The sequence below is a fragment of the Loxodonta africana genome, chromosome 16 (genome assembly GCF_030014295.1).
Source record: "Loxodonta africana isolate mLoxAfr1 chromosome 16, mLoxAfr1.hap2, whole genome shotgun sequence".
Classification (NCBI taxonomy): Eukaryota; Metazoa; Chordata; class Mammalia; order Proboscidea; family Elephantidae; genus Loxodonta; species Loxodonta africana.
This window is the reverse complement of record NC_087357.1, coordinates 45,451,668-45,463,439: the sequence shown is the minus strand read 5'-3', so window position 1 is coordinate 45,463,439 and position 11,772 is coordinate 45,451,668. Positions and strand designations below refer to the sequence as shown.

Sequence of the window (11,772 nt, the reverse complement as noted above, 5' to 3'; positions counted from 1 at the left end):
ATTAAAAACAAACAATCAAAAACCCGAAAGGCACTCAGACTCAGTACGGCAGGCGAGAGTTGACACCACCGCCGAGTTTCCTAATTCTAGGGGCGCCTCCTGCAAATTCAACTCCGAACCAACCTGCGCTTGGCAAACATCTCTTCGCCGCTCCTCAGCCTGGCCTGGGCCACACTCAGCATTTCCGGAAGTTTCTCTTTCCTGTAGCTGGACTCTATCGGGTGGGTGTATCAGATTCACTTTCTAGTTTCCTTTTCCTGCTGGGGCCCCGGCTTTAACAAAGACAACCGCCAGGGTACCAACCCGGAGCAGCAAACGCCCCTTGGGAAGCCCGCGCCGCGCGCCTGCCCGCGCGTTCCCGTAGACGCCGTGCGCCCGCCTCAGCCAGAGCTCTGTGGACCTGAGGAGAAAGCCCGAGGGCCTGCGGCCTCCCAGGACGGCAAGCAGAGCCCAGCCACCATGAGGTAAGGACTTTCCCCCGCTTCTCCTCCCAAACCTTGCTTAGGCCTTTGTTTCCAACTGGCGTTTTCCCTTAATTCCGTTTCCAACGCAAGCGCTACGGCCCTTTAAAGGGCAGAGCTTCTCTCCCCTCCCCCCCGCCCGCCCCCTCACTGCAGCCGGGCGTCTGCGTTCGGAAAGCCCCCGGGAGCCCTGTCCCTCTTCTGGGGTCTGCAGTCCGGCCTGTCAGGGAGGGTGGCCGTACGGACGCTCCCCAGGAGTCGCGAACCTCCCGGGCGCCTGCAGTCGGGCTTGTCAGGGACGGGGAGCGCTATGTTTCCAGGGAACCTTGTTCCTTCCCTGGAGTCTGACGGCGGAACTGTCAGGGCGTGTGCCCTGGGGGGCTTCCCCCGGGATCCCTGTCACCCGCCCCGGAATCTGCGGTCGGGTTTGTCGGGTCGTGTGGCCAGACGATGCTCCCCGGGAGCCCTGTCCCCTCCCTGCGGCTCTCTCAGCGCCGGGATGGTGACCGTGCTCGGTTCGCGGGCGTTGGCGGCTGCCTCCTCTTGGATAGCAGCACCGCGCCTGAGGAGCCCGCTTCTGATGGGGAGAGTCCCTCAGGGGCATTCCTGGCGGCTCCTACGTGGCACGGGTCTCCACAGGCCTGTCGCGTTCCACTCCTTCCCAAGTCTGCAGCTGCCATCCCCTCAGTATCAGCCAGTGCAGCTTCGCCGCAGCCCTCCAGGCATCAGATACAGCGGCTACTGCCATTTTGCCTTTCTGATTTCTGAGATGCGGTCTGAGTTTTTCCCTTCATCTAAGCCACCTTTGCACGATGTACAGATTGATATTGTTCCACCCAGTTCACTATTTTAGGAGATTATCATTTCCTTTACTAATTTATGATGGTGAGGACCTTACCCATTTTGTATCCCCAGGGGCTAGCACCCAGCCCTGCTGGTGGTTAGTGAACCATTCAGTTTTCATGCGTTGAAGAATGAGAAGTTAAGATCTTAGGCTTTAGAGACAGATAGTCCTTTGTTCCAAATCCTAACTCTGAGCGTTAACTGGGCAGCCCAAGGCCAAGTTTCTTAACTTCAGTTAAGCCTCAGTTTCTCATCTGTAAAAATGAATGGCATCCATTTCTTGTCTCTGTGGAATGAGTTAATTGAAATAATGCATATAGACACATAATACTTAATAAATATTAACTCATTATTTTAAGTAAAAAATGTTAAATGCCTCACTTCTAACATTTGTAACAAAGGAGGGAGATACCAAGAAGGGGCTTGAAGGAACAGTGAGGATAAGGGGAGAAGGGGGGTCCGTTGGAGCCTTGGTGCCACAATGGTTAAGAGCTTGAGTGCTAACCAAAAGGTCAGCAAGTCAAATCTACCAGCCACTCCTTGGAAACCCTATGGGGCAGTTCTACTCTGTTTTGTAGGGTCACTATGAGTTGGAATCAACTGGATGGCAACAGGTTTGATTTTTTGGTTTTTGTTTTTCAGTTGTGTGTATATGTAGGATGATGGGGTGGAAGAGGGGTGGGCCCCACTAGGGACTCACTGTCTCTCAAGGGCAATGAAAGACAGCTCCTCCCTAGCAAAACACCAAAATCACCTACAGATAAATGGTTTCTCTTCAGACAAAATAACCTCTCTCTGCCAACTTCCCAAGGAGAAAGTTAAAAAATAAAAAAATAAAACTTCTTCTAATGGCGTCTACCAAACCAAAACGAAACCCACTGCCTTCGAGTTGATTCCGACTCATAGCGACCCTGTAGGACAGAGTAGAACTGCCCCACAGTTTCCAAGGAGCGCCTGGTGAATCTGAACTGCCGACCTCTTGGTTAGCAGCCGTAGTACTTAACCACTACGCATACCAGGGTTGCCTCATGGTGTCTATCTCTTTGTAAATTCCACTGAGTCTGGGCAAAGTACTTTAGTGGCTGGCTGGCTCAGGTATCCCTTTGGGATCTCACAGCTACATTCATAGCATCTGAGGCAGCCTTCCCCCCTGGGCTGGGTTGGTAGAGACTTTCCAAACTGAGGCAGATGTTCATTTTACTCTATGAATGGTCAGGGGGCCAATAAGCCTACATTGTCATGGATCTGGGCAGGCTGTGAAGGTATGGTAAGTCTTGCCCATGCTTATGGTTGTTATACTACAGATGGGAACAATTACCAAGGGATGGGCCTACCGGACTTCCCAGTCAGGACCACAAGAAACAGTCCAAAACCTATTTTCGAAATCCAAATGTGGAGCCAGGCAAAGAGCATACCAAGATACAGTAGCCAAAAGGGACAGGGACTGAAGTGGGAGGAAGTTTGGAGCCATTAGCAGGAAAAGAGGGACTTGTAGGAATCCCCTCAATTGGAATTCAGGTGCTCTTTATGCTAGGCCTGTGACTCTGGGTTGGACATGTCAGGAATTGCTAGTAAGTAACTGCATTCATTCAGTCATTCAACAAATATTTATTTATTGAACTTCTATTATGTTCCTGAAATTCAGAGGTGAAAACACAAAGTCTCTGTTCTCATGGGACTTATATTTTAATGTGGGAAATAGACAAACAATTGATAAGTGAATAAATAAACAACATAATTTAGTGTTAAGAGCTAGAAGAATAATAAAACAGTGTAATGGGCTAGAGAGGGACCCAGGATGGAGGGGCTATTTTGATATGCCTGTCACAGGTGGCCTCTTAAAAAGTTATACTGTGAAGAATATGTAAGAGTCCAGGTCACCTCCTAAGCCAGTTGTCCATCAAGTTGATTCTAACTCATAGTCACCACATATGTGTCAGAGTAGAACTGCAATCCATATGGCTTTCATGGCTGTGACCTTTTAGAAGCAGATATCCAGGCCTTTCTTCTGAGGCACCCCTGGGTGGGTTCAAACCACTAATCTCCTGGTTAGTACCTGAGTGGTTAACCATTTGTGCCATCCAGGAACTTCTACAGGTGGCTTCTTAGGTAGGGAATTTTGAACCGAATTATAGGAAAGAGCTAGGTCATCAAAGATTTGAGAGCAGAGCATTCCAGGTGGAATAAGAACAGCAGGTGTAAAAGCCCTTAAACTTAGTATGTTTGAGAGATAGAAAGGTCAGTGTGTCTAAAGCACAGTGAGTGATGGATAGAGCAGTGGGAGAGAAGTTTGAGCTCTAGATAAGACCTGCTCCTTTAGGGATTTGTAGGATGTGGTAAGGACTGATTAATACCTAAGGGTGTTGGGAAGACATTGGAATATTTTAATTAGGAGAGTGACCTGGTTTATGTTTTCAAAAGTTGTACTGGCCACGTTCTGGGAATTACAACTAATGTCACAAAACAATTTGTGTATAAATTTTTGAATGAGAAACTAATTTGTGCTGTGAACTTTCACCTAAAAAAAAAAGTTTACTAGTGCTATATGGAGAATGGATTGTAGAGAACCTGTTGAAGGAGCCTAGATTTTTTTGCCCCAGTTCGTAGGAGATAGTTGTAGTTTAGGAAAATAGCAGTAGAAATGAGAAAAAAAATGGGTGGATTTGAGATATATTTGGTTGGTAGAATTAACAAGACTCACTGTTAGATTGGATGAGTGGTAAGGCAAGAAGAGGAATCAAAGTTCCAGTTGCCATCAAGTAGATTGCAACTCATGGTGACCCTGTGCTGTAGAGTAGAACTGTGCTTGCTCCATGGGGTTTTCATGGCTATGACCTTTTGGAAGCAGAGTTCCAGGCCCTTCTTCTGAAGCACTCTTGGGTGGGTTTGAACTGCCAACCTTTCATTTAGTAGTCCAGTGGTTAGCCATTTGCACCACCCTAATCAAAGATTACTCCTAGGCTATTTGGTTGTGGAACTAAAGAGATGTCAACCAAGGTAGGGAAGACCGAGGGAGGAAAGGATCAAAGAACCTAGATTTCTGTATTGGATATGTTTTTTTTTTTTGAGATGCCAGTTGTACTTCTAAATGAAGGTATTGACTCAAAATTAGGTAAGTCTGGAATTCAGGGGAGGGATCAGACATAGAAAAAATATATTGGAGGATCACCATACACAACAGAAAGTCTTTAATTGGATTGTTGAATATGAACTATTTTAATTCATTTTCTTATTTTAATAATGCTAATTAAATCCTTGGTAACTTCTTGCTCTTAGAATCACTCTTACTGTATCTGTACCCAGCTTCTCTTTTGTTTGAGAGAATCACTAACATTCTTAAATAAATAAACCTCTCTGCCACTCCCTATCTAAAGCACTCTGCACAGTGCCTTGGTGAGAAAGCTCCATCTCAGAATAACCCTAGAAATGTAGAATGCTGTGACTTTAAATCAAGGGCACATGTTTGAAATCACTATTGGTTTTCTTAACCCAAGGCATTGAAATATCTGGCACATCTTTTCTAGTTACACAAACCTCTTGTGCCTCATTTTAAGCTGCTCTAAAAATGCCTTCCTGTGTTGTTTTTAGGTTATCCTTCTCCCTCCCCCTATAAAGTGAATTTACATATACTAGATATATCCTGTATGTTAAAGCAAACCATTCCAAGGATAACCTGCAATTTTAGTGAATTACATTTAAAGAGACCGTATAGCATTATGCTTGAAAGACTTTTGAGTTAGGCTGAACTAGATTTGATTCCAACTCATAGCAACCCACTAGGACAGAGTGGAACTGCTCTATGGGGTTTCCAAGGCTGTAATCTTTACAGAAGCAGACTGACACATCTTTCTTCTGTAGAATGGCTGGTAGATTCGAATTACAGACCTTGGACTACTTTTGGTGGGTACACACTTGGCATAAAAAACTATAAATTTCTTTAAAAAGCCAGTGGCTAGAGTACAGTAAGTAAGAGGAGATATATAACGTGCAGCCAGAGAGATAGGCAAGGGCTAGATGAAGGGCACAGCAACCATGGTTAGGAGTTTGGTACTGGAAATAGAGATCTGAGTATTGACAATCTATAGCTTCATGTCTGCCCTTCGTCTGTCTGTCTTGCAATTATCTCCTTTCTTTCCCGCATCATCGGTTTCTCCTTTAATACTGGATCATTCCCATTGGCATATAAAAAACCAAAACCAAACCCACTGCCATTGAGTCGATTCCGACTCATAGCAACCCTATAGGGCAGAGTAGAACTGCACAATAGAGTTTCCAAGGAGCGCCTGGTGGATTCAAACTGCCGACCTCTTAGATAGCAGCCATAGCACTTAACCACTACGCCACCAGGGTTTCCACTGGCATATAAGCATGCTTTAAAATATCATCAAAAGTCATTAAAAATATTGTGATTAAAATTTGTTGGCAAACCTCTGATCTTCCTCCAGCTATCGCTCAGAGTCTCTACTTCCTTCAAAGTAAAATTCCTTGAAAGAGTGGCCTATATTCCCCACATCCATGTCTTTACCTCCCATTCTCTCCTTAGCCCCCCCAGTTATGCTTTTACCCCTTTCATTTTATTAAAATGCTCTTATCAAGGTGTGAGGACAATTCTCATTTTGCCAAACAACGATCTGTTCTCATTTTCTCAACCTCTACAAAAGTGATGTCTCCTTCAGTGCCCTTCTTTTTCTTATTTCACACCTTCTCCTCTTCTTCTTGCCCTTCACTACTCGGAGTACAGAAATGGAATTTTTTAAATTAATTATTAAATAAGGAACTCATTGCCATTGAGTCAAATCTGACTCATAGCGACCCTGTACCCAAACCAAAACCAAACACTCTGCTGTCGAGTCGATTCCGACTCATAGGGACCCTGTAGGACACAGTAAAACTACCTCATAGAGTTTCCAAGGAGCGGCTGGTGGATATGGACTGCCAAAGTTTTGGTTAGCAGCCAAGCTCTTGACCACTGCCCACCAGGGCTCCAGTTATTAAATAGGTGTATATTTATTCTTCATTTTCAAAGCTGGTAAATAGAAGACTTTAAATTCCCCTGTGGGTTAGTGACTGCCAAAAGGAAATAAACCAAAACCAAACACACTGCTGCGAAGTCTCTGACTCATGGTAACCGTATGTGTAACAGAGTAGAAATGCTCCATAGGGTTTTCTTGGGTGTAATTTTTACAGAAGCAGATCTCTAGGCTTTTCATTCATGGTGCCTCAGGGTGGGTTTAAACCACCAAGTTTTAGGTTAGTAGGTGATTGTGAACTGTTTGCACCACCAGAATGCCCTGTCGCCTATCCAGAACTACTTTTGCAATAAATAATAGAAATTTAATGAAGTACTCCTAGGATATAACTGTACATATGCGAAACTCTGGTATAAAGTTAGAGGAGCATAGTGCTTTAACTGTAAGATTAAATTGGTTGTTATGCAAAGAATGGTGAGTAGGGTTTTAAAATTATTATTATTATTTTTTTCAAAAATTAAAAAGGATTTTATCTTTGACAGTGAAATTCCTAAGGACTCCTTGAAGGCCATCCTGTTGGAGTTAGAATGTCATTTTACATGGAATTTACTGAAAGAAGACATCGATTTGTTTGATGTGGAAGATACAATTGGACAACAGCTTGACTTTCTTACCACAAAATCCAGACTTGCTCTTTTTAACCTATTGGCTTATGTGAAACACTTAAAAGGCCAAAATAAAGATGCTGTAGAGTGCTTGGAACAAGCAGAAGAAATAATCCAGCGAGAACACTCAGGTGAAGAAGAAGTAAGAAGTCTAGTCACTTGGGGAAATTATGCCTGGGTGTATTATCACATGGACCAACTTGAAGAAGCTCAGAAGTATATAGACAAGGTAGAGAATGTCTGCAAGAAATTGTCCAGTCCTTCTAACTACAAGCTGGAGCGTCCTGAGATTGACTGTGAGAAAGGGTGGGCACTCTTGAAATTTGGAGGTAAGTATTACCAAAAGGCTAAAGGAGCTTTTGAGAAGGCCCTAGAAGCAGAACCTGACAATCCAGAATTTAACATTGGCTATGCCATCACAGTGTATCGGCTGGATGATTCTGACAGAGAAGGCTCTATAAAGAGCTTTTCTCTGGGCCCCTTAAGGAAGGCTGTTACCCTGAACCCAGATAACTCCTACATTAAGGTTTTTCTGGCACTGAAGCTTCAAGATGTACATGCAGAGGCTGAAGGGGAAAAGTATATTGAAGAAATCCTGGACCAAATATCAGCCCAGCCTTACGTCCTTCGTTATGCAGCCAAATTTTATCGGAGAAAAAACTCTTGGGACAAAGCTCTTGAACTTTTAAAAAAGGCCTTGGAGGTGACACCAACCTCTTCTTTCCTGCATCATCAGATGGGACTTTGCTACAGGGCACAAATGATCCAGATCAAGAAGGCCACGCGCAACAGGCCTAAAGGAAAGGATAAATTGAAAGTTGATGAGCTGATTACATTTGCTATATTTCATTTCAAAGCAGCTGTGGAACGAGACTCAATGTTTGCATTTGCCTACACGGACCTAGCCAACATGTATGCCGAGGGAGGCCAGTATAGCAATGCCGAAGTCATTTTCCAGAAAGCCCTTCGTCTGGAGAACATAACTGATGATCACAAACATCAGATCCACTACCACTACGGCCGCTTTCAGGAATTTCACCGAAAATCAGAAAATACTGCCATTCATCATTATTTAGAAGCCTTAAAGGTTAAAGAAAGGTCATCTCTACGCCTCAAACTAACAAGTGCTCTGAAGAAATTAGCTACCAAGAGACTGGGTTATGACGCCTTCGACGTCCAGAGTTTAAGTGCCCTAGGGTTCGTTTACAAGCTGGAGGGAGAAAAGAGGCAAGCTGCTGAGTACTATGAGAGGGCTCAAAAGATAGATCCTGAAAATGCAGAATTCCTTACTGCTCTCTGTGAGCTTCGACTTTGCATTTAAATACATTCTCTAGGAAATTAGTTCTAAGCTTCCTGCCCCATTTTAGGTTTTTATGTTTTTGCTTCCATTGTTCATCATAAACCCAATATTTATTGAATGGTTCTTGTGTACCAGGCATTGTGCTAAATGTTTTATATACATTCTGGCAAATCTGTGGCTATCTTCTTTCTTTTGTTATCAAAACATTTAGTTCATTGAGAAACAGCAACATTCCAGCTATTTAAACTTTAAAAAAATGATGTGACCATTAGGACTGTATACCCTTTATCTTTGCTAATTATAATTTTCTGATTAAATTTCATCGAATTTCCAACAATATGTATACAGTAAATATAATCCTATACAAGCCTTTGACATCTAGGTCAGTAACACTCTTTTAGACGTTTAGAATTATTAACTGTAGTTTGCAAAAGATAGAACCTTTTACCTACGGATGTTCTAACTTTGATCAGGACCTGTAACCATCAATCTGATAATCGTCTAAAGGATTTTCTTTGCTGGGAAAAAAAGTTTATAATAATGAAATATTTGTTATCTCTGATGACTTCAATAAAAGCAGAAAAAACTAGAGCAGGAGAAAAAAAAGATTTCTTCAAACTTTACATATACACAGAATTTCAGAAATCTGTGAGAAATCAGAAATGTCTCCCAAAATGTTCATAAGTAGATAGAAATAGTTATAAGAAAAAAATGAATACTAGAAAATGGTTCCAAATGTCTCTGGCTCTTTTAACTAGAAAAATAAACCTAAACTGATATCCCTTCCAATTAAAATTACAGTATTTTTAGGTTTAAAAGCATTGCCATAGAAAGCAGACCAAATGAGAATTTGGGGGAATGATAAACAAATGGATAAAGTGGATGCTCCTAACTTACACCACTAGACAAGATCTCAGTGTATTTGTTTTGGGTTTGGACTGGGTAAAGTTGTCGTCTCTGGCCTTTGGTTGTTTTAGTGACTTTTATGAAGCTTTTTCTCTTTTTGAAGTTTTCACATTGGCATTTGTTCCTGCAGCTCCTCCATGAATAATTAAACTCAGCTTTAATATCCACCTTGAGGGGTCACTGCTTGACTGTTCTTATCCAAAGGGACTTTTTACATTGGGATGTTATATGTGGCTTTGCTAATGTTCCTTCAATTATAGACTACACAATTACATTCACCACCATAGTATTAAAAAAAAAACATAGTGGAAAAGTTTGCCATGTGATTTAATTCTCTATACCCAAAATGTAGCTCTTGAAATTATTGTGTATGTGCGTGTGTATACGTGTGGTTTTTACATCTTGTTACTGTTTTTTTTTTTAATTTCTATTATGATTTTGAGTATTGTAAAAGTAATGAGTTCTTACTGTAACATTGAACAATACAGAAATATGTGAATTTAAAAGTAAGAACACCCCTTACCCTACCCTAGTCCTACACCCCCGAGGTAAACTATTAACGATTTGATATGTATCCTTTCAGATCTTTTTTTCTATGTGTATTCAAACATATATATATATATGCGTGTGTGTGTGTATACTGCAGTGTATCTCATGAATTAAATTTTTAAAAATGTTTTGTTTAAGTCCCTGCTGTTTTTGGTTATTTTGCTTGTTTCATCTGTTGATTTAAGGAGGAGATACAAGAAAGAAAATGATTTTTATTCAAGAATTTCAAAAATTCACGACTGAAGTTCTGACCTCTCAGTAGAAGCATTTACCCCTTTTTGCGGTAAATATTTTAGGATATTACCTAGTGAAGCAGGTCATTTTTTTCCCTCATTGGGAATAATGTTATAATTAAGAATATTATGTTCCCAACTAGTGACTACACACACAATAAAATACAGTTATCAAAACAGCCATATCAAAGATACAACTATAAATCCTGTATATTTAAAATAATAGTAGGCGTCAAGGCCTATTAAATGACTTTAAATTTCACTAGATAGTAAAACATTGAACTACGTAAGAAGTTATACTAAGAAAGTATAGAATTAGCATATGAAGAATACAACTTTATCAAATATTAAAATAAACATGTCTATAATAACTTGAAATTTTGTCAATAATTGTGCTTGCTCTCCTAAAATTTAGGACTATTTAGAGATAACTTCATAGCTTTTGGGGATTGAAAAAGACCTCATAGTTTACCAAACTTAGTTAACCATCAGAACTTAAAGCTTGAATTATCTTCCTAAATAGATAATTTCATCTTCTGATAGCCCTTATCCTTAGAAATTTGTTCTTTCAATTTAACAGAAGACTTTTGGCCTGAACTGTACACATCTTTTTAAGGAGCCCTGTTAGCACAGTGTTTAAGGCACTTGACTGCTAACTGAAAGGTCAGCGGTTCGAAACCACCAGTAGTTCTGTGGGAGAAAGATGTGGCAGTCTGCTTCCGAAGAGATGTCCTACAGCCTTGGAAACCCTGTGGAGTTGCTGAGTTGGAATCAACTCGAGGGCAGTGGGTACACATTTATCTTTAGGGACCTCAAAATCTAATCCTTTTAAAAGTGACGGCTTGTATCAGAACTTCTGATTGCAAATGGCAGAAAACCCAGCTCAAACTGAGGTAAGCAAAAATAGGAATGTAATGGCTGATATAATTCAGTAGTACAGCAGTAGCGCTAGTTTCCAATAAATTCGATGGGATAGGTGAGTCTCAAACACCCATCAGAGGCTATTACTAAGAGTCCAGTGATGCTGAGCAGCCAAAAGCCAAATGTCCAATACACATGCCTTAAAGTATTTGAAAACAATTGTCCTAGATCCCCTGAGACTTCTTTTAAGTTAAACATTCTATTATCTTTTACCCTGTCCCCTTAAGACATATTTGAGTCTTAAAGTATTTGAGAACAATTGTCCTAGATCCCCTGAGACTTAAGTTAAACATTCTAATATCTTTCACCCTGTCCCCTCAAGACATAATTGAGCCTCCTCCCCCTCATGGTCATTTTGAATTTTCTCCAGGTTGTCTTTATTATTTGCTAATGGTTTGTGCTCAACTCAATACAAAAGGTGAGGTTTTAGGATTGTGGGAGAAAGATTTTTTCGTGAATTGTACTTTTATTAATGTAGCCAAAATCAAGCTGTCCATTTTGTACCTACTGGCATGTGTAGGTTTTTCCACACCTGTCATTTTAAGGCGCTTCTTTCACATCGCATACCCGAGCACTTGTCTTTTTGACACTGAAATTTCTGTCTTTGTCACTTGGTTGCTGGGCTCAATTCAGATTAGCCATACCTCTTAAAGAAGTTGTTTAGGAAAAGTTTGTGTATAAAATGCTATTCACTGCAGAAAACAGAACTGATAACAGAAAACCCAACTCAAAAAGGCTTTAAAGCAGTAACAACAACAAGAAGTAAATCTTGTAGTTTTCAGGAGTGTGACCAGAAAGCAGCCGCTTTCTCTACTTCCCAGCTTTAATTTATCAAATTTGGCTCCATTCTGAGAAAGCTTGCTTTTGTGGTCCTATGATGGCTGCCACATGCTCTCTTATTCCTATTTATATCTCTTCTACCAA

At 41.2% G+C, this 11,772-nt stretch overlaps 1 protein-coding gene across 1 annotated transcript; it reads left to right on the top strand.

Moving 5' to 3' along the window:
• Positions 1–266: 266 nt before the first annotated feature.
• On the top strand, positions 267–9,821 carry IFIT5 (interferon induced protein with tetratricopeptide repeats 5). Its single transcript, XM_010589121.3, has 2 exons — positions 267–464; positions 6,817–9,821. Exons 1-2 carry the CDS (start codon positions 460–462, stop codon positions 8,258–8,260), a joined length of 1,449 nt encoding a protein of 482 aa, XP_010587423.1. The 5' UTR covers positions 267–459; the 3' UTR covers positions 8,261–9,821.
• Positions 9,822–11,772: the final 1,951 nt, after the last annotated feature.